This window comes from Trichosurus vulpecula, chromosome 3, assembly GCF_011100635.1.
Source record: "Trichosurus vulpecula isolate mTriVul1 chromosome 3, mTriVul1.pri, whole genome shotgun sequence".
Classification (NCBI taxonomy): domain Eukaryota; kingdom Metazoa; phylum Chordata; class Mammalia; order Diprotodontia; family Phalangeridae; genus Trichosurus; species Trichosurus vulpecula.
The window spans coordinates 306,396,183-306,423,264 of record NC_050575.1 but is presented as its reverse complement, the minus strand read 5'-3'; the positions used below and the strand labels follow the sequence as shown (position 1 = coordinate 306,423,264).

The 27,082-nt window shown below is 45.8% G+C and overlaps 1 protein-coding gene across 2 annotated transcripts in view; it reads left to right on the top strand.

Annotated features, from left to right (window-relative positions):
- ADGRA2 (adhesion G protein-coupled receptor A2) overlaps positions 1-27,082 on the top strand; it is a 63,100-nt gene that overhangs the window by 32,857 nt on the left and 3,161 nt on the right. Inside the window, exons 3-18 of one of the 2 annotated variants that reach the window (XM_036749428.1) lie at positions 7,857-7,928; positions 8,369-8,440; positions 8,847-8,918; positions 9,865-10,028; positions 11,379-11,592; positions 11,926-12,090; positions 17,241-17,439; positions 18,035-18,184; positions 18,347-18,508; positions 19,074-19,298; positions 19,565-19,781; positions 23,123-23,331; positions 25,204-25,331; positions 25,608-25,731; positions 26,343-26,488; positions 26,925-27,014. In XM_036749428.1, the coding sequence (XP_036605323.1) occupies positions 7,857-7,928; positions 8,369-8,440; positions 8,847-8,918; positions 9,865-10,028; positions 11,379-11,592; positions 11,926-12,090; positions 17,241-17,439; positions 18,035-18,184; positions 18,347-18,508; positions 19,074-19,298; positions 19,565-19,781; positions 23,123-23,331; positions 25,204-25,331; positions 25,608-25,731; positions 26,343-26,488; positions 26,925-27,014 (2,409 nt within the window). Of the gene's footprint in view, positions 1-7,856; positions 7,929-8,368; positions 8,441-8,846; positions 8,919-9,864; positions 10,029-11,378; positions 11,593-11,925; positions 12,091-17,240; positions 17,440-18,034; positions 18,185-18,346; positions 18,509-19,073; positions 19,299-19,564; positions 19,782-23,122; positions 23,332-25,203; positions 25,332-25,607; positions 25,732-26,342; positions 26,489-26,924; positions 27,015-27,082 lie in introns of those variants that run through there. The other variant, XM_036749429.1, reaches the window with a different exon arrangement.

Sequence of the window (27,082 nt, the reverse complement as noted above, 5' to 3'; positions counted from 1 at the left end):
CCCTGGACCTCAGTTTCTTCATCTATAAAATGAGGGGATTGGTCTAGATCAGGGGGTCTTAACCTTTTGTGGTCATGAACCTGTTTGGTGAAATCTGTGAACCTCTTCTCAGAATAATGTTCTCAAATGCAAAAAATGAAAGAGGTGAGATTACAAAGGAAAGCAATCTTGTTGAAATAAAGATGGAATTTTTTCCTTCATGCAAGTTCACAGACATCCTGAACTTTATCCCTGGCCTCAGATTCAGAATCCCTTGACTAAATGATCTCTAATAGAGTCCCTTGCAGCTCTGATGTTTTATGAGTCTGTGAGAGGATTCCCTCTGCCCCTGTCCTCTACCTAGACTGGAGGGTCCAGCTGACCACTCAGACCTGTCCCAGCCAGGTGGCATCTGGACAAGTGTCTGGGTGCTAGCAGCAGCTCTGATTGGGACCGTGGGCTCAGCCTATTTCCAGCCCACCAGTTCCCCTTCTTTTAGTTACCAGCCTCTACAGTCCCCACAGAAAGGGGCTATCCCCACCGCTCTTCCCCTGAATATGAGGCTCCCCAGCCCAGGCCCCTGGGCTCCAAGAGGCCCCCAAATGTCTAAAGGCTGCATGCAGGAAACCAAAGGCAGGAAGAGGCGCTGGGGACTGAGAGGGGCAGCCCAGGCGCAACTCAGCCCCCATCTGCAAAGCATCAGTTGGGCAGGCAGGGTGGGGGCTGGGGGAGGAAATGGGAATAAATACTGGCTAGCAGAGAGGGAAGGGGTGGGGGGCGGAGGGGGAAGGGGCTGCGGCCTCAGCCCCTTGGCAGCCCATGAAGGGAAGTGACACAATGAGGAATGTGTTTCCCTCTGCCAGTCCTCCCCCCACCCCCAACCCCCCTACAGAGGGGTGGGAGGCCAGGCCCTTCCAAAGTCTGAGACTGCACAACTGGCCCAGGGGGCAAATGCCTGGGCCCCAGGGAATGTTGGAGCAGAGAAGGGAGGAAGACCGACCAGGCTGCCCCTTAGAAAGACAGTGAATTTGACTCCAAAGGCTGTGTGTGTGCCCAGGATCTGTGTGCATGGATGGAGTCTGTGCATGTCTGTATGTGAGAGATCTGGTCCAGCACCATGTGTGTGGGCATCCCCAGGCCTGTCCCTTCTCCTAAGAGCTTCCTCCCCTTGACTCCTTCCTTTCTGGGGGCAGATTGGCGCTGGCTTCTTCCTGCCCCCACTCTGCCTCCTATCTGCTTAGGTTTCAGGGTTAGCGATGAGATTAGAGGGAAAGGGCTGGGTCCCAGAGAAAGAGGAGGAGGACAGAGGTGGTGGTCGGCTATGTGAGTGCCCTGCTGATGGGAAGGGCTGGGTGGGGTATTTTATTGCTCTTTCCAGCTATTTCTGTTCAGTGACTGTGCAGCTCTGCAAAACACGCCTCTGGTAGTGGTAGAAACTGGTAGAAACAGGGCCTCCCCCTCACTGACCCCAGCTTCCTCTCCACTCCCCACCCCCACCCCCCATAGGAGAGAGCAGATTTCATTAACCCCTGCCTGAATATAAGAATTCCCTAGAAACTCTGGGAGGGCAGTGCCCAGAACCTGCTTGGAGTATGATAGCAGAGTAGTTAGGTAGGCAGCTTTCATCCTGTCTGTTGTGCCTCATGTCGTGGCATCCTGGACACACTGAGCACTCCGCCAGCCCCCTTTATCCTGAAATGATCTCTCTCTGCGCCTCTGAGCTAGCATGGCACTGTGTACCTACCTTCCTCTCTTATTGCATTGTCAAAGAAAGCCACGTCAACAAGTATTTATTAAGCATCCACGATGTGATGTGTGAGTTGCTGGTGATAAACAGAAAGGCAGACTTGGGCCTTGCCCTGGGGAGTTCACAGTCTAATAGAAGAGAAACAACAAAGTTCAAACAAGGTATGTACAGAATGGATTGGGGGTAATCTCATCAAGGAGGATCAGGAATGGCTTCTTGTTGAAGGTGGGATTTTAGAGGAGCCCTGAAGGAAGCCAGGAGGCAGAGATGATGTGGAAGAGAGTGCTAGGCACACTTGATAAGAGCCAAATATTGACAAGACCCACAGTTAGAGGCTGGAATGTCTTGTGAGAATGGCAAGGAGGCCAACAGAGCCAGCTCATAGAGTACGTAATGTAATCAAAGACTGGAAAGGTAGGAAGGGGCAGGTTTTGAAGGGCTGGAGGTCCTAGAGGTAATGGGGAACTACTGAAACGGGGTGTGGGGAAGACGGGGAGGTGACATAGTCAGATCTGTATTTTAGGAAGATCAGTTTGACAGCTGAAGATGAACTGTAGACTGGGGAGAAACTTGAAGTAGTGAGATCTACCAGTAGTCTATTGCAATGGTCCAGGCATGAGGGGATGAGGGCCTGCACCAGGGGGTAGCAGTGTCAGAGGAGAGAAGGAGGTACATAATGGAGATGTTAAGGTAGAAGCAACCAAATGTAAAGCCTCATGCTTGGGTTCAAAAATCAAGGTCACTAGTCCCAGATGGAAGAGTCACTACAAAATGGCAGTTTGTCTTTAAAAGATTTTTAAAATTTTCAGTTAGCTACGCTGCTTGGTTTCAACTCCACAACCATCATGCCCCACCTCAGGTACCCTCTGGCACACACACGTGCGCGCGCGCACACACACACACACACACATCCCTTTTCAGCTTCCTTCTCCCATTAGACCACAAGCTCCTTGAGGACAGGGGCTATTTTTTTTTTCCTTCTTCTTATTTTTATCCCCAGCACTTAGTACAATTCCTGGAACTTAGTAGCTCCTTAATAAATATTTATTGACTAATGACTATTGGACCGTGACACAAAAAAGGTTAAGAAACCCTAGCCATATACTCTTTCTCTGTTTGTAAACTCATCTGCTCCCATGGATTTAATTATAATATCTACAAGATCACTCACAGATCTATATTTCTAGCTCCAGTCTCCCTCTGAACCTGCAGTCCTAGTTGCTTATTGGACCTTTCAAACTGGATGGCTCAGAGATATCTCAAACTCAGCATGTCCAAAACTGAACCCATTATCTTTGTTCCCACTCTCCCCTATTCCAAGCTTCCCAGTTTCTATCAAAAGCATCACCATTTTTCCAGTCTCTCAGGTTCATAACTCTGGCATGGCGTTATCCTTACATCTCCCTAACCCCACATATCCAAATAATTGCCAGATTCTGTCATTTCTACCTCCATGGCATCTTTCATATCAGATTCACTCTCTCTCCTCACATAGCTATAACCTGAGTCCCTCCTCACTTCTCTAGGTGAATTGGGACAGTCTCCTGATTGGTCTCTGCCTCTTCTCTCACCACTCCAGTTGATCCTTCACACTATCTCATTATCTTGTACAAATCTCATTACTTACAAGATTGAATCAGCCTCATGAGTACGCTCTGCCTCTCTGATCAGATCCTCTGACTGGAGGGCAGAGCCATGAGCTCCAAAACGGCCATCCAAGGAGAGGTCACAGCATAATCTTCTTCCTATTTCCCACCAGCTGTACTGCTTTTGGTCTTCTTTGCACTTTTCTGTCATGCCCCTAAGTTAAACCTTGAAGATAGGGGCTATTTTATTTATATGTGTATTCCTAGTACTTAGCACAGTGCCTGGCACATAGCAAGAACTTAATAATTGTTCATTGACTGTCTGACACTGATGCCAAAGTGGTTTTCCTTAAGCACAGATCTGACCATGTTGCTCACCTACTCAATGAACTCTGCTTATTTCTTATTGTCTCTAGGTTATCTAGCTTTGAAAGACCTTCACAAACTGCCCCAACATATCTTTCCAGGCTCATTTGAATATTACTTCCCATCCCACAGTGTACCATCGAGCCAAACTGGCCTTTCCTCCCATCCCTGGAATATACTCTCTCCCCACTGCCACCTCATAGAATTCCTCTTTTCCTTCAATATGAAGCTCAAACACCACATGCTACATGTAGCCTTTGAGATCCCTCAAAATGCTAGTGTCCTCCCACCCAAACTACCTTGTATTTAACTAGTGTGTTTTTATACTTATTTTCTTTATATTTATTCTATTTGTTTTTGTATATGTGCTTGGCTTCCCATTAGAATGCAAATTCCTTGTGAGTAGGGATTGTTTCATTCCATTTATTTATATCCCCAATACTTGGCACAGTGTCTTGCACATAGTAAGCATTTAATAAATGTTCATTGATTGACATATTATGGAGAGGATTTCTTGTTCAGATGCAGTTAGGACTAGCTGTCCTCTCTGGTCCCTTCCAATTCCGAAATGCTGCCATTTTGTGAATGAAATTTGCATTCATGTAATGCTTTACTCACAATAACCCTCTGAGGCAGGGACTTCTATCAAACTGTCTTCACAGATAAGGAAACTGAGCCTCAGAGAAGCCCAAGACAAGCCACTCAGCTGGTAAAACAAGCTTGAACTTGGGCCTCCTGATTCCTGGAGCTTTTCCGACCTTAATACATGGTCTTTCTGCCTTCTACTATAGCCATTATGTAATACATCTTATCTCTAGTGCTTAGCGTGATACCTGGCACACAGTAGGCACTTAATAAATGCGTGTTGACTTATGGTTGATATGACTGCCCTCCTAGAATTTAAGTTTTGCGAAATGAGGAGCCATGATGTTGGGCAAATCACTTAACCTCTCGGAGAAGAGCCTTAGTTTTCTCAATTGTATAATAGAAGAAATAGTACTTATGTCACCTACTTTGAAAGGTCATTTTCAGAAAGCACATTATAAATAGTTGTGAATTGTCTTTATTCTTCTCAGTGCCTAACACTGTGCCCTCTGCATGTAGTAGGTGCTCAATAAATGCTTGTCAAATGAACAAATGCATCAAAACACCTTGATTGTTTTGACGGGAGAAGGGAGTGGAGGGCACAGGGAGCAAAAGGGAAGAGTGATGAAGAAAATAGAAATAAACCCAAATGAGTGGTGAAGAGGGAATAGGGACACTGGACTTTTCTCCAAAGAAGATATGAATAGGGCCTGCAGTGACAGCCACCAGCAACAGGTGCTGGGGCCGGGAGAATAGCAGCTGAGTGAGCTCAGGGCAGCTGGTCCCTCTTCCCCCCCCCCACCACCACCACTCCCTCTCCCTTTCCTCCCTCCAGAATGTGGAGGGGGGGAGGAGGGAAAGGGAGGGGAAAGTGGAGAAGTGGAGAATGAACAGTCACATCTGCCCATCCTTCTTGCCAGGAAAATGGCTGTGTACTTCTGTCTGCTCTGAAAGAGGAGGGTTTTGGCCCTGCCAGGGTCAGGCAGGTTCTTGCAGGTGTGGAGCTGTCCCTTCAGCACCGTGCCCTTCCTTAGTTGCTGGGGACTGCATGGGTCTCTATCTGCCTCCTGGAAAGCGGAAGAGGCTTTCAGAAAGGGCTTCTTCACGGTGGAGTTGTTTGAGGTTCTGGTCACCATCTGCAAGAGCCAGGGTCTGGACGCCCCAAGGTGCCATTCTCTTTTCTTCCATGTCTCAGTTTTAGTGCTTCTAGAGGCTGAGAGCTTTAAGACTAGAAGAGATGTCTGTCCCTGGAGCCTCATATAAGCTCAGAAAACATCCTGTCCCTCAGCAGATGCTAGATCCAAATTTTCTGCTTTGATCTGTGACCTTTCTGAGTAAATTCCCTGGACTGAATACAACCTGGAGATTGCAAAATAATTTGTTCCCTTTTCTCCCACCTAATATTTTATGTTTATGTCACCTTGGAATTATGGAAGAAGAGAAAGAATGCTGGAAGCTCTTGGATATGTCAGGAGCAAACTGAAAAGAGCAAATTCTGTGACTCTAGGCAGATCTCTGACTCTTCTCATCTGTAAGAATGAAGGGATTAAGGTCCTTTACAACTCTGACAATCTTTATTCCTACTTAGGTTAGGGTTGGACTAGATGATCTCTGGAGTCCTTCTAACTTCTGTGACTAGGAGACAGTATCATGGAAAGAACACTGGAATTAAAGTCAGTCAGGTAGTAATGATTTGTTAAAACTCTGGGGATATAAAGAAAGGCAGTCTCTGTTCTGAAGTAACTCACACTCAAATGCAGAGTCTAAGGCCACAGTCAAAGTGAGAGGACCTGGGTTGTAAGTACCACAAAGTAGTTATATTATCATGAACCCATAACCTACCTTTCCAGTCTTCTTACTTCCCTTCCCCCTCACTCCATGTTCTCTTTAATCCAGTGACATTGACCTCCTTTCTGTTCTCTGAACAAGATATTCCATCAATGAATCTGGATATTTCCACTGACTTTCCCCATACTTGGTTTTCTTGGGCTATTAAGTGTGTTATTCCAGGATCTCAGGGATAAGGCTGGGTACCTGCAATCTTTTGGTGTTGCCAGAGTGGTCTGATTCAGAACAAAATCTGATTGCTGCCCAACTACCTGTCTACCCCCAATCTGAACTTTGCAAGTTCCTGACCTGAGTTTGAGTCAAGAATATGCAAGAGTAAAATGGCTCCTGGACTGCACTCCTATCAAGAGCTGGAAAGCTCTGTTAGTCAGAGTGGTGGAAGTATAGGCTCCTCTTTGGTCTGGGGTCCCTTCCTGGTTATTCCTCTGCAAACTGGGCTAGATACTTGAAGTGAGACCCTGAGCTGAGGTTGCTCACACCACTGCTGCCCCTGCCTTTTCTTGTAAGCTGCCCATGACCTCCCTACACAGGAATACCACTCCCCTAAGAAGGTTCCCTTCTCACTCTAACTTGAATGTGTGACCAGGAATTGGATGTTGGGTAACAAAACTGCCAGTTCTCACTTACCTGAGTCTAGTGCCCCAGTATGAGGCCATATCTGGTGATACCCTGATATGAGTCTGAGATCTCCTCTTTCCCTGGTGCACAGTCTCTCCCTGAGAACTAGAGTGCTCCATATGTCATGTGCTCCTGGTCTGACCTCCATCCCTAGTATTCAAAGACTTCCTTGCATGTATCCCTATGCTGTGCTGTGCTGTGCTATACAAATGACTCGCTGTAACTTTTTCTGGATTTCCCCTTCAGGATTCTATCTGGTGTATTTTCTAGACTTATATGGAGGAATTTTGTGGAGGGAGTTCACCACACTGCTTCCTTGGTTCCACCTCCCTGTCTCCCATACCTGGAATGCTGTCTGTCCTCATCTTTGCCTTCTGGCTTTCCTGGCTTCCTTCAAGCTCCAGCTAAAAATCTTACCTTCTGCAGGAAGCCTTTCCTGATCCCTTAAGTTCAATGCCTTCTCTGTGTTGATTATTTCTAATTTATCCTGTATGTAGCTTGTTTATACTTAATTGTTTGCATGTCATCTCCCCCGTTAGACTGTGAACTCCTTGAGAGCAGCAACTGCCTTTTACGTTTCTCTGTATCACTTAGCACAGTGCCTGGCACATAACAGTGCTTAATAAATGTTTATTGACTGACCGACTCAGCTTACCTCTTTTTCTCATCTGTAAAATGAGGTGGTTTTAGATGGTCCCTAAGATCCCTTCTGTGCCCCTAGTAATTAGCTTTGTGAACAAGAGCCAGGCACCCATCAGTGGAGAAGAATCCCATTAGCTGACTAACAACCCACTGTGTGAAAGACCTCTCCATTCCCTCACCCTATCCGCCTTTTTGGCTTCTCCTCTCCAAAATTATGTTCTATAGCTTCCAATTGGCCAGCAATCAAAGAGACCAAGGAAAACAATGCTGAGAAAGGGATACTTCCCTGTGAGAAATGGAGAAGAGGTTTAGGGCTGGAAAGGGAGGGAAAAGAAGTCTAGAGAATGCATGATCCCTCATGCATTCTCTAGACTTGACCTGATATTTTTAGGGGAAGAGAGGATAATATCCTGCCTTGGGGAGAGCTGTCAGGTCTTATAAAGAGTGGGGTTATAATGATTCCTCCCTCCACCTGCTTCTTCCAGGGACCTGAAGAACAATCTCATCAGTACAGTGCATCCTGGTGCCTTCCTGGGACTGGGAGAGTTGAAGCGCTTGTGAGTACCAACGACTTATCTGCTTACCCTTCCCTGCCTTCATTCCAGGTATTCAACATTCTTACTATCACAAAGTACATATCTCAAGTCCAGATTTGGCACCAATCATTTTCTACTCAGCGCTCCCTTTGCTTCTGTAAGTGGACAGAACACTTGACTTGGAGTCAAGAGGGCCTGAGTTCAAATCCTGCCTCTGACTCTTACTGACCATGGACCAGTCACTAACTTGACCCTCACTTTCCTCATCCGTACAACAGGATAATACTACCTACCTCAGAGAGTATTTGTGACACTCAAAAAAGATAACATATGTAAAGTACTTTGTAAACCTTAAAGTATCACATGTACATGAGTTATTGTTGTTTTCCTGTGCCCCTCATCCTCATCCGAACCTACCTACAAGTTTATAAGTCCTTCTAAGGCTGTATCTATTTCTGTAGAGATCTCTCCAACAACCGAATTGGCTGTCTTTCTTCTGGAGTCTTCCAAGGCCTTTCCAACCTCCTCCGACTGTGAGTATGAAAAGGCTGGGGGCAGGGAGGACTGAGGGGTAAATGAACAAGACAGCAATGGTAAAGACTCAATGAAAGATATGGCAGGGACTGAGAAAAAATAAGAGAGGACTTCCAACAAGTTGAATCTCTTGGTTCTTTGGAATTTCACCCCTTCTCAACTCCTGTCCCTAAGGCAAAAGTTTTTTTAACCTGAGGTCCCTTTAAGATTTTTTTTTGATATTGTGATAACTGTATTTCAGTGTTTCATTTGTAATCCTATGTATTTTATTTTATACATGTAAAAACATTCCAAGAAGTCCAAAGGCTTCACCAGACTGCCAAAGAGTATATGATGCAGAAAAGAATAAGAATCCCTTGACCTACCAAGGTGTCACAACCCATTCTTACTATTCTCTCCTCATAGAAACATGTCTGGGAACATCTTCTCTAGCCTACCAGCTGGAGTGTTTGATGAGCTTCCAGCCTTGAAAGTTGTGTAAGTATCTTCTCCCAGCCCAATTGACTTCCAAGAGAAATCCTCCCCTCCTTTGTCCACAAAGTGAGGATACATTGGCTTCACTGGAATAGCACAAATGTAGGCATAGGGACTATCCAAGTGAATAGACAGGGTAGATAGGCACCTTTGTGGGACCACTTAGGGAGCATTGGTCAGACCCATCTCCAAAGTATCCCCATCTCTGCTTGCCATGCTGTCTAATCCCAAAGGATTCCTTATTAAACTGCAAATTCCCCTGAGACAGAGTGGTGGTACCTGAAGCCATTATCATCCCACACCATCAGGAATTAATTGATAAGTAGATGAGAGCAAAGACTCTTGGAAATGGTCAAGATGATGTGCACCTGGCTTTTGGCAGTGGGTATTGACAGGCAAGTTTCCAGGGCAAGAGATAAGAACTAAAAGAAATGATAAGTCCCTGAAGATATGTTCCACCTAGAGATAGAGACTGGATTGATGATTTCATTGGTGTAGAGAGTTCCCATTGAAGAAACTTGCTTTCCCAAAGCGTATAAGACACCTTCTCTGCAATTTATAATCTTATAGAGGTTAAGCAACTTGCTCAATGTTACATAGCTAGTATAGCTGTGAAGCGGGGCTTGAACCTCAAGTCTCCCTGATTCTGAGGTCACTATCTAGCTACTGTACCATGATGTCTCTCATAAATTCCACCTACTCTGCGGTTTTCTTGGGCTGACCCTGGTGAGCACACAAACCTTTCCCATAGACCTATCTTTCCTGATTCCTGGTCTTCAGAGGAGGGGCTCAGACATGCGTAATTCCTACCTTCCTGCTGGCCTAAAGTCCACCCACCCACCCATCCCTATGAGCCCCTCCCTTGTTGGCCAGTGTTGACCATAGTCTCAAGCTCCCCTTTCCCTACCCTTCTCCCATGATTTTGCTCTTCATTCCTCACCAACTCTAGGGACTTTGGCACGGAATTCCTGACCTGTGACTGCCACCTACACTGGGTACTGCCATGGGCCCGCAACCACTCTGTGCAACTGTCTGAGCGGACACTCTGTGCCTACCCAAGTTCCCTCCATGCCCAGGCCCTTCGAGGTCTCCAGGATACCCAGCTCCATTGTGGTAAGAAATTCCTAACCTTTCTTGACCCATCAGAGAAGTTTGCTCTCCAGGCCCACTCCAAACTCCTAAGATACCTCAGGTCCAATTTCCTAAGATTCCTCTAAAAATATAGCAAATTCAAGGAGAAGGAAAGCCCCTAAATATCCTATGCTCCATTAATAACCCATTCTGGATCTGTCATTCATTAATTTATGTATGTCTTTTTTGAAGCTTTTTGGAGAAAGCCTGTTAGCTGACTGGCAATGGACTATATATAGGACCGCTTCTTTACATGAATTACAAAACTACCTTTTTTGAGATCCAAAGGGTGCCCCTTATTTCAGACTTCTGGAATTTGGTGACCACATTTCTGTCTACCCAATCTGTGCCTTTTATGTTTTTACAGACATAAATCATAACCTTTCTTGGCCCTTTCTAGACTGAAGAATTCTTTATCTAACTTAAAACACCCAACATGCCCCTTACTGAATACCAGAGACATGCCTACATGGAGCTGGAGCTGAATGGGACCTTGATGGCCATCTAGTCCAACCCACTCATTTTACAGTTGAGGAAACTGAGGCCTGGGGGAGCCAATGACTAACCCAGGGTCATGCAGGTAGTAAACATCAGAGATGAGATTTGAACTCTAATCCTTTGATTTTAGAGCCAATTCTCTTTCCACCATTACTGTACTTTGCCCCAGATATCTCTGGCTGTCCTCATTCTCCCACTTTCCCCAAGCCCTGCCCTAACTCTTACAAATAGTTACTTATATATCAAAGTCAGGAAGACTTGAGTTCAGATCCAGTCTCAGACACTTACTAGTTGTGTGACCCTGAACCAGTCACTTAATTACTGTCTGCCTCAGTTTCCTCCACTGTAAAATAGGGATAATAATAGCATCTACCTCCCAAGGTTGTTAACAGTCAGGATCCAATGAGATAGTATTTGCAAAGGGCTCAGCACAGTGCCTGGCACATAGTAAGTGCTATATACATCCTAACTATCATCATCATCATCATCATTATTTTGTCTCCCAAATTCGAATGTAAGCCCCTTGAGGGAAGGTGCATTGTTTTTGACTCTTTTTGTATCCGTAGCACTTAGCATAGTGCCTGGCAGATTAACAGGCCTTCATAATTTTTTGCAGACTGCCTGGCACTCTTTTGTGCTTTTCTCCACCACCTGTCCCATTGTTTTTTTACCCAGTCTTCTCTCCTCTTCCCTACTCAGTAGGTTGTGAGATACAGATGGAGGGAGTCAAGCCCATGTCTCTGCTGACTCCCCTTGTGTCTGAAGCTCCCCTTTGCCCTCCAGCCCCATCCTCTGCCCATAGGCCTCACTGTGATTCTGCTCCCCCCACAACAGCGGGTGCCCTGGAGCTGCACACTCACCACCTGATCCCCTCGCTGCGCCAGGTGGTGTTCCAAGGTGATCGGCTTCCCTTCCAGTGTACCGCCAGTTACCTGGGCAGTAGTACCCACATCCGCTGGTACCATAACCGGGTACCTGTGGAGGGGGATGAGGAGGCAGGTGTCATCCTAGAGGAGAGCCTGGTCCATGACTGTACCTTCATTACCAGGTATGAGCATTGCCCCCCTTCCCAGGGTGGGGTTAAGAATGGAGAAGTGCTCACCAACATTCCCTGGAAAGATGAGAGTGTGAGGAATAGGGGGAGGTAAGGAAAGGACCATGCCTAGAAGACTAGTCAGGTCTTGAGCCCCTGTATAGGAAAGGTTCTGGGAGGGCCCATGACTTGAGGAGTGAGGTCATAAGGGATACAAAAGACCTGACAGAAATAGTGCCGGTGAGGGTCCCAAAATCTTTAAAGAGGACTCCCTATGCAAATGAAGAAGAGCTACTGGAGATTCCTTCTCATTGGAGAGCATGACCACAGATTCTTGTGCCTCCTCAGCGAGCTAATTCTGTCCCACATCCATGTGTGGGCATCGGGTGAATGGGAGTGCTCCGTCTCTACTGCCCAAGGCAACGCCAGCAAGAGGGTGGAGATTGTAGTGCTGGAGACCTCAGCCTCCTACTGTCCTGCCGAGAGAGTCGCCAACAACCGGGGAGACTTCAGGTTTGAGGGCTGACCTGGGGAGGGTTACCCCCCAAAATGTACACATACCTTGAATATGTTCAGCATGGTCCCTTCTTCCTTATCTTCCACCATAGACTCCAAGAGGAAATTTGGGTGTGGTGTCATACCTCCAAACTATCACACCAGGTTTCTATCTTCCCCCTGGTATTTAGTATTTCTTATGGAGAAATGACCTTATTTTTCATCAGTCCCATACACAGTATTTACTCAGCACTCTATGTGTATCATGCATCTATGTCTCAATGAAAAAAGTGTTGGGTTTTAACTCAAGGAGCCTCAGTTTGAATCCTGACTTCATTAGTTACTAGCTATATGATACTTCGTGACTCCCCCTTCCTGGGCTTCAGTTTCCTCCCCTGTAAAATTAAGGGGTGAGACTAGATGAATTCTAAGTTTCCTTTGAACTCAAGATCCTATAGGAAAACTTAGAGGACTGTTCTAGGCTATGTACAAATGAAAGAAATCTAAAATGCAATCTCACCAAAAGAACTCAAAAAATGGTAGGGTTGGAAGAGAGCTCAGGGCCATCAAATCCAACCCACGCCAGTACAATCGGCCCAGAAAATACCCAGTCTTTTGCAGGAAGATCTGCAACCTAACTCCCACCCCCACTGTGACCCCTTCCTCCACTGGGGTGGAGTCTATTCTACTTTTAACTAACTCTCATTTTGAGGACGTTTTTCTTTGCATCAGATTTAAGGAGATTTTACTTCATATCTTCTACCCCCTGCTCCTAGCCCTGCCCTTTGAAGCCAAACAGAACAAACCTACTCCCTCTTCCACAAGACATCCTTTCAGATCTTTGAAAACACCCGTCATGTCCTCCCAGAGTCTTCTGTTCTCTGAGCCAAACATCCCCATTCTCTTTGACTAGTCCTTCCATGGAATGCCCTTCACAAGCCTAGTTGCCCTGCTCTGGATATCATTCAGATTGTCAATGCCCTTCCTAAAATGTGCCTAGAAGCAAACACAATATTCTGGCCAGGGCAGAGCCCAATGAGATTATCATTCCTGGGGCCTATGACTGTCTAAATACAGCCCAAGATCGACCAAACGGTAAACATTTGTTAAGCACTTACTATGTGCTAGGCTCTCTGCTAAGAGCTGGGGATATAAAAAAAAGGCAAAAGACAGTCCCTCCCCTCAGCAGCTCACTTACAGTGACTTACAAGGATCAAATTAGCTTTTCATTTGGCTGCCATCTCACTTTGTTAACTCATATTGAACTTGTAGTCAACTAAAACTTCCAGCTCTTTTTCAAACTGTTATTTAAGCAAGCTTCGGTTGTCTTGTATTTGGAAAGTCAGTTATTTGAACCTAAGTATGAGTATACATTTGTCCCTATTACATTCCATTTTCATCTAACCGTATAACAATCTGGACAAAATCCATTTTTTTTCTGTATAGATGGTCAGGTCAAACTTTTGAGTGATTATGGATCCCATGGGGAGTTAGGAGGGGATTGATGCAATCAGGACAATGTCTCATAAAAATAGAAGCACCTGGAGGGTCTCGGCATCTATTGGACATCCCCCTTCAAATTGCACTCTGCATTACATCTCCAACATAGTGCCCAACACCTTTGGTGTGCAGGCATCTCCTTGTTTTATGATTTTAATAACCAGGGGATTGTTCACTAGGCTACTTGTTAAATCTTCCAAGGAGTCTTGGATGGGAAACCCATAGAGCTTGTCCATCAGTATATCTATAGTCTGTCTGTCTATCTATCTATGGAGCAGCTAGGTGGCACAGTGGGTAGAGTGCTGGGCCTGGAGTCAAGAAGACTTATCTTCCTGAATAAAAATTCAGCCCTAGCTGTGTGACCCTGGGCAAGTCACTTAAACCTATTTGCCTCAGTTTTCTCATTTATAAAATGAGCTGGAGGAGGAAATGGCAAACCACTCCAGTATCTTTGCCAAGAAAACCCCAAATGGGGTCACAAAGAATTGGACACAACTGAAAAACGACTGAACAACGTCTATCTATATATCTATTTGTCGTCTATCATCTGTCATCCATCTATCTATCTATCTCTCATCTACCCATCTATTGGACGGACATTGTGGATGGAAAATGATCTAGGCCCATACTTGAACAAAAGGAGAAGAGGCTGATTTGTCTTTAGGGAATTTTAATGACCCCAAGTTTCTTCCTAAAACAAAGGCCCGTATCTTCAACACTAATATTCTTCCCATGCACGGCAAAGAGAGACAGTGTAGCACAGTGGATAAAGAGTGGATCTCCACCAGTCCCAGAGTCAGGAGGACCTGAGTTCAAATAGAGCTCCAGACATGTAATTACTAGCTGTGTGATTAGGCAAGTCACTTAACTCTGCCTCTTAAAAATAAAAATAATTTTTTAAAAAGAGTTGATCTTGGAATCAGAAAGAGTTGGGTTCAAGTCCTGCCTTTCACATACTGGTTGTATCATCCTGAGTAAGTCACTTCACCTCTTAGCTTCAGTTTCCTCATTTGCAAAATGGAATAATACTAGCATTTACTTCGCAGGGTTGTTGTGAAAATCAAATGAGATTACCCGCTCCTGACGGAGAGGTGGAGGACTGGGAGTACAGATTGAGACATATCTTTTTTGGACATGGCCAGTGCAGGAATTAGGTTTGCTTGACTTTGCATATTTGTTACCAGGGTTTTGTTCTTTTCTTTTTAGGGGGTGGGGAGAGGGAAAGGGCAAGGAATTAATTAATTAATAAAAGGAGAGTGTTTCATTAATTTAAAAATCAGGTAATATATCTGTAAAGTTCTTTGCAAACCTTTGCAAACCTGCACTGTATAAAATGCTATTATTATGATATTCACATAACCCTAGTCAATGCTCTAAGATCATAAATTGTAGAAGAGTTTTGATCTGCATTGATTTCCAATGAAATCACAGGACAAGACAAAAAAAATAACAAAGCAGATTTGTTCCCATGATGTCATATAGCTCCGAGTCACAGACTGTTAAAGTCTCCAAAGAACTAAAATTGAGGCTCACCCAGTGGGAAATAAAGGAGCATATGGTAGGCATAAGCAGGCTGTAGCATAGCATGAGCAAGGAATTAGGAAGGAAAAACCAGGATGTCATCAAAGAAATATGCAAGGAAAAAAAATGGGCTAGTTCATATGGTAAGATTGAGGGACAATGGACTAGACAGCCTGAATGCATCACTGAAATCCTTGAAAGAAGGGAAAAGGCATCCGCTAAGCGCCTACTATTTACCATCCACAGTGCTAAGTGCTTTACAAATATTATCTCATTCGATTCTACAACAGCCCTGGGAGGCAGGCAGGTGCTACTTATATACTCTCTTTACAATTCAGGAAAGTGAAGCAGGCAGAGGTTATGTAGCTTGCCCAGAGCAACACAGCTAGTAAGTATCTAAAGCTGCATTTAAATTCAGGCCTTCTTGACTCCAGGCCCAACGCTCTATCCACTGCACCACCTACCTGCCCTTGAGATGTCAAGAAAGCTCAAGGAAGGCCCCTGGGACCGTTGAATAGAATCTGCCAACTTATGCAAGCACACAGACAAGAGTCCTACAGAATGGGCAGGTGTGGTTGGGACTAGGTCGTTGTGAGGAATACCCCCACTGATAAGACCACAGACTCTGGACATTTCCTCTGGACAGATTCTGTCCAGGGAGCCTGTTAACATCTTTTCCAATCTTGACTGTCATCCATTGTGTTAGTCATCACTGCTACCTCTGTGTCATCTGAAAATCTGATAAGGACACCCATTTGTGTCTTTAAGTCATTTTATTTTTGGTCTAGACCTGTGGTTTCATTAATGTAGGGAACTCCCAAGAAGGGCAATTCATTCTAACTAAGGCTGATCAGCACCTCCTCTGCAATTTATAGTCTTAGAATGCCCTGGAGCACCAAAGGGTTGGGACTTATCAAAGTCACTCACACAGCCAGAATATGGGCAGAAGTAGTACTTGAACCCAGTTCTTCCTAACTCCATTTTCATTTGTTGTTTTTCTAGTTTTTTTTAAATTGTGTCTCAATTCAATGATCTGCTCTTTCTCTCTTTTGTTGATGTAAGAGTTTAGAGATATAAATTTTCCCCTTAGTACTCCTTTGGCTTCGTCCTATAAATTTTGCTATGTTGTCTCATTGTTGTCTTTCTCATTAATGAAATTATTAATGAAAATTAATGAAATTCTCATTAATGAAATCATTATTTCTGTGATTTCTTCTTTGACCCACTCATTCTTTAGGGTTATATTATTTAGTTGTCAATTTTTAATCTATCTTTCCACTGCCCATTATTGAATGTAATTTTTATTGCATTATGATCTGAAAATGATGCATTTAATGTTTCTGCCTTTCTACATTTGATTGTGAGGATTTTATGCCCTAATGTATGGTCAATTTTTGTATAAGTGCCACATACTGCTGAGAAAAGGGTATATTCCTTTCTATCCCCATTCAGTTTTCTCCAGAGGTCTTTCATATCTAACTTTTCTAAAATTCTGTTCACCTCCTTCTTTCTTGTTTATTTTGTGGCTAGATTTATCTATTTCTGGGAAGGGAAAGTTGAGGTCTCCGACTAGTATAGTTTTGCTATTTCCTCCTGCAACTCACTTAACTTCTCCTTTAAGAATTTAGATGCCATACCACTTGGTGCATATATGATATTACTTCATTGTCTATGGTACTTTTTAGCAAGATGTAGTTTCCTTCTTTATTTCCTAACTCCGCTTTCAACCTACCAGATTGTGGTGCTTAAATCATTGATAAAAACCTAGTCCAACCTCCCTCATTTTACAGATGACGAATCAGGGCTCAGTGAGGTGAAATCTCTCCTGAGGTTGTATGGGTATAAAGTAGCAGGAGCAGGATTTAAACTCAGGTCCTCTGATGCCAATCCAGTGATCTTTCCTGTCCATATGAGAACTGGGAGAATTCCAAAGAGCCCTGTGCAGGGAGGTGGGGGGAGGTAGAGTGGGAAGTGTCTTTTCCTCCTTCATTGTGTGCCCACTCCCTATTTTTGTTCCTAGAGGAACAGAATAGCACCACACTAAGGGACAGGGGAGGGAGGAAGGGTAAGGGTGAGATTGAATAGAATGTAGAGGGTCAGACATGTGGCTTTTTATCTCTGAGCCCCCAACCCTCCCTTGCTCCCAGGTGGCCTCGAACGCTGGGAGGCATCACGGCATATCAGTCCTGCCTTCAGTACCCCTTCACCTCAGTGCCTCTGAGTGGGGGCACTCCAGGCACTAGGGCCTCTCGACGTTGTGACCGGACTGGGCGCTGGGAGCCAGGGGACTATTCCCACTGCCTCTACACCAATGATATCACCCGTGTGCTCTATACCTTCGTCCTGGTAAGGCTATGAAGTGGAGGAAGAAGGGATTGGGATGAACAGGGACCACCATTTTTTTCCCCCCGATACCTGGGGAAGAGGTGGAGTGTACTTCCAGTGTGAAAAGTCCAGATGTAAAGTACCCTTCCAGAGTAAGGAGGATGCTGTGACGTGGTGGAGAAACTCTGTAGAGTCAGGGATGGAGCCTGAAGGAATGAATAGATGAATGGGTTAGGGAACTAAGAGCAAGGAAGGAAATAGGACAACCAAGGGTCTCTTGGCAGCTCCACACTCCTAGGCTATTGACTGTCCCCTGCTTTTCAAGTGTATGGGAGTAGAGTATGGGCAGTTTGGAGGCAGAACTAGCCCCATAGTGCTAGTGATCCATGGGCTGACCACATAGGGTGAGAGCCTCTGGTCTTCATCAGCAACAGCTGGTTGAAGGGGCCCTGCTCCCCTACAGGCTTTCTCTATGAGTCATTACCCATTAAAGACAGTCATCTAGGGAAAGGATTGGATCAGGAAGAGCAGTTCTCTGTCTTCATTATTCTGGTTCAGGGTGGGGTGAGGTGGGGGGGTCTGGGCCTTCCTTCCCCCACTCCAGTGCCTCTTTCAGATGCCCATAAATGCTTCCAATGCACTGACTCTGGCACACCAGCTGCGTGTCTACACAGCTGAGGCTGCAGGCTTCACAGACATGATGGATGTGGTCTATGTGGCACAGATGATCCAGAAATTTCTGGGCTATGTTGACCAGATTAAAGAGGTAAGATTTCTACAAAGATTCTTCCTATAAGCCCCAATTCTGCCCTAGACCTCCCACCTTCCCAGTCTCCCCAATTCCTAACTCTTCTTAGATTACCTTTAGCACCAAACTACTTCCCTACAATGTCATTTTCCAATGCATGGGGCCTTCTCTCTTCAATAGCTAGTGGAGGTGATGGTCGATATGGCCAGTAACCTGATGCTTGTCGATGAACACCTACTATGGCTGGCCCAGCGAGAGGACAAGGCCTGCAGCGGCATCATTGGAGCCCTGGAACGTATTGGAGGGGTTGCCCTCAGCCCCCACGCCCAGCATATCTCTGTGGTAACAAAGGGGGCAGAAAAGCATCCTAGAATCTTAGAAGCCAACTAGAGTCCTCAAGCATTTATTAGGAGCTTAAGGATTATTTACTCAGTGCCCTTCTTCCATGGATGAGGACAGCCAATCAAAATGTGTTCACTGAGTAACTGCATATCAGCTATGTGTTTGGGGGAATACAGACGTGTAAAATGCAGTCTCAGGCTTCAAGGAGTTTACAGTATAGTCAGGGGAGATAAGATTAATGCCCATGAAGGGAACACAGACCAGTCTTGATGGAAGTCCTCAAGAAAGGCTGCTTCAAGGCTTCAAGTGGATTGAGGGAGCTAATGGGAGGGAGTGGTCTCCATGCCTTGAAGGAATTGGAATTAGGAGGGAAGAGGGGGAGAATCCTACTCCAATGTAAGAGGTGAGGGAGTGTCGCAAGTACCCCTGGGAAATACTTTCTGACAGGGCATTCCATTTGGGGCTACTGGAGCAGACAAGTACAATTCACTGTAACTTGAGTTCATGGTGTATGAAGGGAGGTGGGGTGTTTCAGTTTATGGGGTGATTGGATCTTCATCCCTAGAATTCAAGGAATGTGGTACTGGAGGCACACCTCATCAAACCCCACAGTTATGTGGGCCTTAGCTGTACCGCTTATCAGAAACGGGAGCCTGCAGTCTCAGGGCATCGTCCAGGGCCCCCTGGCCTAGATCCCCAGCCTGAGCATGAGACCCTAGCTGATCAACAACTCCGTTTCCGCTGTACCACTGGGAGGCCCAATATCTCCCTGTCCACCTTCCACATCAAGGTAAGGGTACTGGCTGCAGGGAGAGGTAGAGGTAGGGGTGGAATATTGCTGAGATAAGGGGGCCTGAGGAGAGGTAAGGCCAAGAAAAGGGGAGTGGGGTAGATGATTGAGGAGAGCCAAAACTGGAGCTGAGGTTTGGGTTTATCTGGTTTTTGTGGAGGGAAAGGGGAGGAAGACCTGAGGGATTGTGGGTGCTAATGAAGTCAAGAGCCCAAAGGGCCAAGAAACCTTGATGTCTCTGAGGAACCTCTGTGTCCCCTCCCCAGAATAGTGTGGCCCTGGCCTCCATCCAGCTGCCCCCCAGCCTGTTCTCGTCCCCTCCGGCTGCACTGGCCCCACCAATTCCCCCGGACTGCACCCTGCAATTGCTCGTATTCCGCAATGGCCGCCTTTTCCGTAGTCATGGCAACACCTCTCGCCCTGGAACTGCAGGGCCCAGCAAGAGGCGTGGGGTGGCTACTCCTGTCATCTTTGCTGGAACCAGTAAGGGACCAAATTCTTTTCCCAGGACCCGGGGGGAGGGTGAGATCACTGTGGGTTTGAGGGGTCAGGGGGAAGTGAGGGAGGCTTCAGAGATGAAATGAGGGAGCTGGGCTTTGAAGGACAGATTAAGAGGTGAAGATGAGTGGGTAAATGCCTTCTAGCTCTTCCAGATGAGATGAGATGTGCATAAACAAGGGTTCAGAGGTGAGAATGTGTGGCCTGGAGGAGGGGGAATGATTATTCCTAAGATTTTTGGCAGACACTTTGCATCTTGTGCTTCCCCAGCCTTCTTTCTTCTAGCATCTATGAATGTCCTGGTGCTTGAAACAGAGGCAAGTGGAACCTACCAAGGTTCTCCAAAGTGGGCAGAGGATAAGAGTTTTCCTCGGTAACGAGGGAGCAGCTCCTGGGCAAGATTGAATGTTAAGGTCCAGAAGAGCTGTGGGATTCTGGACAGCATGTGAAAATATCCCTTCCCCAATTCACACACAAACACAACTCCACATTCACTACACCTCCTGCGTTCCCACTCCACCCCACCCCTCCACCACTACACACACAACTCTATAGGAAATACTGAGCGCCCCCTATCTAAATTGGGAAAACAGGACATACACCTTAAATGTAAAGCAAGACAATGATTAAAGAACAACTAATTAAGAAAAATTATCTGGTCTCAGATACTTCCTAGCAGTGTGACCCTGTTTGTCTCAGTTTCTTCATCTGTAAAGTGAGCTGGAGAAGTAAATGGCAAACCACTCTGATATCTTTGCCAAGAAAACGCCAAATGGGGTCATTAAGAGTCAGCCACATCCATGGCACTCTCATCAAATCTGTGGATGACACAAAGAGAAAGAATATAGCTGATGGCAGAATCAGGATCCAAAAGGATCTCAGCAGGCTTTGTTCATTCATCACTTCCTGCCTAGAATATTGCAATAATCTTCTAAATGAGTCCAATCGAAAAAGGAATTTAATAGGTGTAAATGTAAAGTCCAACCGTTGGGTTCAAAAATACAACTGCACAAGTATAAGATGGGGATGGGGAGGTAACCAGACCATAGTTAATGTGAAAAGACCCTGGAGGTTTTCGTGGACTACAATACAACAATGACCCAAGAAGAAAATGCATAAACAGAAGCAAGATCTAGAAAGAGAAAGATATCTTACCCTAGTCAGATTGCATCTGGAATATTGTGTTCAGTTCTGGGTGCTACCTTTTAGGTAGGGCATTGACAAAGCCAGAGAGCACAAAGAGAACAGTGATCAGGTTAGTGACAAGCCTCAAAACTGTCCTATGAAAGGAGGAATAAAAGGAACTAGGGGTGTTTACCTTGGAGAGAAGGCTGGGGTGGGGAGAGAGGAGAAGGGAAATGCTAGGTGAAGGGCTGCCATATGGAAGGGGCTTTAAATGTGTTTTGTTTAATCCAAGAGGACATAACCAGGAACAATGGGTAGAAGTTGCAAAGATGCAGATTTTGATTCAATATTAGAAAAAAACTCTCTAACAATGAGAGCTATTTGAAAAGTGGAATGGTCTGCCTCAGAAGGTACAGAGCCCTCCACCTTCAAGTCAACGCTTGTTGGACATGTTGTATCATCTGTTTCTGCTCAAGTGCAAATTAGAATAAATGACCTCTGAGTTTCCTTTCACCTCTGATATTCTGATTCTGTGGGATCCCCATAGGGTGGAGTGGTTGGGAAAGGCTTTCCTACCGGTTATCATCAATATCTCCTTGTCCTTGGAAGCTAAACTTGTTGAGAAAGTTGTCTACACTAGGTGTCTCTATTTCTCTCCCCCAACTCACTTCTAAACTCTTTGCAGTCTGCTTCTGGCCCCATCATTCATATACAATTGCCTTCTCCAAAGCCACCAAACACCAAATCTAATGATCTCTCCTCATTATTCATCCTACCTGTCCTCTCTGCTTTCCCATCTCCTGGATATTCCTGTTTAGGTTTTCATGACACTGTTCTATTTCACTTCCCACTTCTTGCTCGTTTGCCGGCACACTCACTAACCATGGGTGTCCCACCAAGACTCCATCCTGGGCTCTCTCCTCTTCTCCTTTTATTATACTCTCCCTTGTTGACCTCATCAGCTTCCACGGTTTCAATTATCATCTCTATGTAGATTTTTTCCCAGATCTATAGATCTACCTTAACCTTTCGACCTCCAGTCTCATATCACCAACTTCCTTTTGGAAATCTTAAACTAGGTATCCCATAGGTCTCTCCAACTCAACACATCCAAAGCAAAACTCATTGTCTTTGCCCCTGAACCCTCTCTTCTTTACAACTCTTCTATTACATTTTTAAAATAATTTTTTATTTTATTGATATTTTTTATTTTTTTAATTACCAGAATTTTTCCCAGCATCACTGTGGAGCCTTTCCTCGTCATCTCAGTGCCCAGCGACTTCTCCCTTTTCTGACTTCCTATGGCAATAATTATCTAATTATCTGAATCTCTTATTTCACTCTTGTCATTTGCTGCCCTGTATTGTTACTTACTTTTTTATGTGCATACCACTTGTGTGGTATGAAGAGAAGTAAATGCAAGAGAATGCATCCTAAGAAAATAGCAACGAATGTAATAGAGACAAAGAGTACTAATAATAAAAATGAACAAAAAAAATCTGTATTTGAATTGAGGAATGTTAAAAAAAATCCTTCCCTAATAAATACATACAAATATATATAGACATACACATGCGTGCACACACACACACACACACACAGAATTTGATACAGTAATGTACATGAATAAAGTATATTAAAGTCCTTCCGTGCCTCATCAAGTCATAGATGAGACTCTGATGTCTTGAAAGGCTTGCCAGCCTACAAGTTCAAGCAGGCCCACAAGCTTGCAAAACTGAAAAGGCTCCAAGCACAGGCCCAGGGATATAATGTGTGCCTAGGTCCTGAGGACCAGCTTAGCTAAATAAAGGTCAAGAAGCTCATCACACAGGAGGCTGGAGTTTTTCACAGCAGCACATGAAGAAGCGTTATAATCTATATCTATGGAGTGAGTTACCCACGCCAAAAAAAAGGCCACCTATGTGTGATTATTTTTCAATGTATGCCTATAGATTTCTGTATGTTGTTTTCAAAGAGACTATATTTTAGGAGTGTGGCCTAGATTTGGACTAATACCTTGTGAAGAATAAGTGTCCCATCTCCCTAACCAGACTACAGGCCTCTCAAAGGGAAGGGTGTGTCTTACATTTTTCCGCATTTTCCCATTTCCTAGCACATAATAGGTACTCAGTAGCTATGTGTAGAAGATGGTGGCCTCCCCAGTCAATCTTTATTTCCCCTCTCTGTCTCTCCCTTCCTAGGTGGCTGCGGTGTCGGGAACCTTACAGAGCCAGTGGCTGTCTCCCTAAGGCATTGGGCTGAAGGGGTGGATCCTGTGGCAGCCTCCTGGAGCATGGAAGGGCCTGGAGGACCAGGAGGCTGGAGTTCTGAAGGCTGCCAGCTCCACACTAGCCAGTCCAATGTCAGCTCCCTGTACTGCCAGCACCTTGGCAACATTGCAGTGCTCATGGTACGTCTATGTGTCTATGAGAGATAGACAGACAGACTGACTGACTGACCGACAGATTGAAGAGAAAGGAAGGAGGACTGGGAGGAAACAGAGGCAGAGGGAAAGAACTGGGTAGATGTGAGGCTCATCTCCTCAGTCTCTCCCACATGGCTCCATCTTTCATGGGACAAACCCATGGCCAACTTTTCCCAGCACTTCAGCTCTATACCCAGAGAAGATGAATCAATAGTGATGCAGACAGGTTTTTTCAAATCCTTGCTTTCATTCTCTCCAAGTCAAACAAGACTGTCCCAATCCCTTTCTCCTCTCTCTGAGCAAAAATCAGGTGTAAGAATGATATGTATGCGTGATGTCTGGGAAGAGGGAATGATGGAGCGGTAGAAAGACCACTGGACTTAGGAGTCAGAAGACTTTGGCTCTGGCACTTTCTACCTATGTGACCTTGGGTAATTCACCTTGTCTCTGTGAAACTCAGTTCCTTCTTCTATAAAATGAGATTGGCCAAGACTGCTGGGCCTAGAGTCAGGAAGACCTGAGTTCAAATCCAGCCTTGGATCTTTACTAGCCACGATTTGGGGCACATCATTTAATGTCAATCTACCTCAGTTTCCTCAACTGTAAAATGGAATCATAATAGCCTCTATCTCCCAGGTTCTTGTGAGACCAATTAAGAAGCTAATACAGTAGTCCAGATTGTATGTGTGGAGAGAAGGGGACAGAGGGGAAATGGGTAGAAGCAGCTGATTAGATATAGGGACTGAGGGAGAGTGAAATGCCAAAAATGTGACCCTGAAATCACAAGCCTGAGTGACTAAGAGGACAGAAATAGAGAAGTTTGAAGGAGAGAAAGGTTTAAGAGGGAAGACAAATGAGCTGTTTTTGCTGTCATTTTGTTGTCAGACATCTCATCAGTTGTATCCAAATTCATTTGAGGTTTTCTTGGCAAAGATCCTGGAATGGTTTGCCATTTCCTTCTCCAGCTCATTTGACAGATGAGGAAACTGAGGTACACAGGGTTAAGTGACTTGCCCAGGGTCACACAGCTAGGAAGTATCTGAGGCTGGATCAGAACTCAGGTCTTCCTGACTCCAGCCCTGGTGTTCTATCCACTGTGCCACCTACCTGCCCAAGTTCTGTTTTAGATATATCAAATTTGAGATGCCTGGGGAACGTCCCAGAGGAAATATCCTGCAGGCAGTAGTTGACAAGGCATGAGTGGAGTTTAGGAGAGAGTAAAAGCCTAGATGCGTAGATGTGGGAGAATATGACTGTGGGTGTATCCCTATTTTGGCCCAAACCGTGAAGCACACAATGCAGAGCTCCAGATTTAAGGATGGTGAGGCTTGTCAGCCCTACCCCCAGCCTCACTTCACCAGGTGCTGAACAGGCTACAGACCCTGTACATGTGGGCAGGAAGTTTTCTCTGAAGTCCAGGGAAGGGGTGGCCTGCTAGGAAGCCATAAAGCAGGTTCCTAGATCATCTGTAGCTGGAAGGCTGGCTTACTAAAAGTAAACTCATGCTCTCCTAAGGAAGGCAGAGTGTCAGAGGGTAAGTGTGATGGAAAGCTTGAGAATATAGGCTTAGGGAACTGGGGAGGGGGTACACATGCCCGGCACACAGTAGGCACTTCTTAGATAGGTATTGACTGAGCACAGTGCCCGGCACACAGTAGGCACTTCTTAGATAGGTATTGACTGAGCACAGTGCCCGGCACACAGTAGGTGCTTCTTATATGGTTATTAACTGAGCACAGTGTCTGGCACACAGTAGGCACTTCCTGGATGGGTACTGACTAACACTGAGATGGATCTGTCTCTTCCACTGAGCCCCAGCTCTTGCTCCCTGGCTTTTTCCCATCTCCTCCTCCCCAGGAGCTGAGCACTTTTCCTCGGGAAGCAGGGGGCCCAGGAGCAGTTTTGCATCCTGTTGTCTACCCCTGCACGGCCCTGCTGCTGCTCTGCCTCTTCTCCACCATCATCACCTACATCCTCAACCACAGGTGGGAGTCCTTGGAGGGGAAATGGGAAAACAGGAAAAGGAGTTACCTTAAGTGTTGAGGTATCCTTAGTTCTGGGGAATGGAGAAAAGGGGTTGGGGACCTTTCTAATGCCATTATTCTTGTGGTGAGGGCATCGTTTTGAGGGTTAAGGATAAAGGTTTCCCATTTCTTTCCTGCCACCTCCTGACCTGCTGTCCCCAAAGTGCAGGGTGGGTGGGGTAGGGGATGCTGCCCGCTGAGCCCCAGTGCCAGCAGCATGACCTGTATCTATGGCAGCTCCATCCATGTCTCAAGAAAGGGCTGGCATATGCTGCTGAACCTGTGCTTCCACATGGCTATGACGTCGGCTGTCTTTGCAGGCGGCATCACTCTCACCAACTACCTAATTGTCTGTCAGGCGGTAAGGCAGCCACGGGGGGAGGGAGTGCTCAGGGTGGGGAAGAAGAATTGGGGGAGAAGTGACCTCAGGGATTAATGTGACAGTCTATGCACAGTGTTAGGGACCACCCAAGGAGAGAGGATGCTTATGCTAATGGGCCTGATGCCAGCTTTATGGGAAGGAGGAATAAAAACATAGGTGAAGGTCAGGGCAAGGAAAGTGGGAAGTAATGGTACCATGGGCAACTGCAATGGGGAACATAGGGGTAAGCAGAACAAGGAGGGATGGCATAGGGAACCAAAGGGTGAGGGTGACCCAGTAAGAAGAAAACCCAGGAGGGAGATGATGCCTGAGGACCATAGGGAATCTGGGGGAAGGGAGATAGATACTGTGGGAACCTCCATGGGGAATCATTGAGTAGGATGTAGCTAGGATATCACCTCAGAGACCCTGGAGGAGGAAAAAGACAAATTGCTGTGGGAGGATGAAGAATCATAAGGAATGAGTCAGGGAAATCAAAGGGAAAATGAAAGGAATTTTCCCAGGCAGCTGCTGTGCTGCTGGGACAATTCTGCAGCAGCCACCCAGGCTTCCTTCCCAGATATGATGTCTTCTCTCCTCCCCCACTGTAGGTAGGCATCACCCTGCACTATTCTTCACTGTCCACACTGCTCTGGATGGGTGTGAAGGCTCGTGTTCTCTACAAGGAGCTGACCTGGAAGGCTCCACCCCCCCAGGAAGGGGAGCCAGCCCCACCCACTCCCCGTCCAATGCTCCGGTAAAAGATGCCCCCTCTCACCCCTAATATTCTTCAGAGCTTGGGAGGACTGAGGCATGAAAAGAGACCCAAATGAGGAGAACATTGCGGTCAGTTGACAGGGGACAGGGTTCATCCAACACATAGAAACTAGGTTTTCCGAGCACGCGCTTACAGAGATGTTGAGTCCTAGAGAAAGATGAAGCAGGAGCTCAGGTATCATCTCCTGATGTAAGGACAGAGAGCAAGGAGTACATCTTCCCTTCAGTTCAGTAAAATGAATGTTGAGAGCCAGCTTTGCCTTAGCTTGTGAAGGTCTCTAGACCCACAGGTGAAAGACTCTTCTGGAAGCGTAAGGAGAGAGTGGGACAGAGTGGAGAAAGTAATTTCAACAAAGGTCCTTGACCATGAGGCTTTTCATTTGCTTCAATCCTTAGCCCAGATCTCTTTCCATCAGGTTCTATCTTATTGCTGGAGGCATCCCACTCATCATCTGTGGTACCACTGCAGCTGTCAATATCCATAATTACCGGGATCATAATCCCTAGTGAGTATGTGCCCAGCTCCCCGAAAAGCCCCCGTCCCAGCCAAGTCAAATGCTTCGCCACTCTTTCC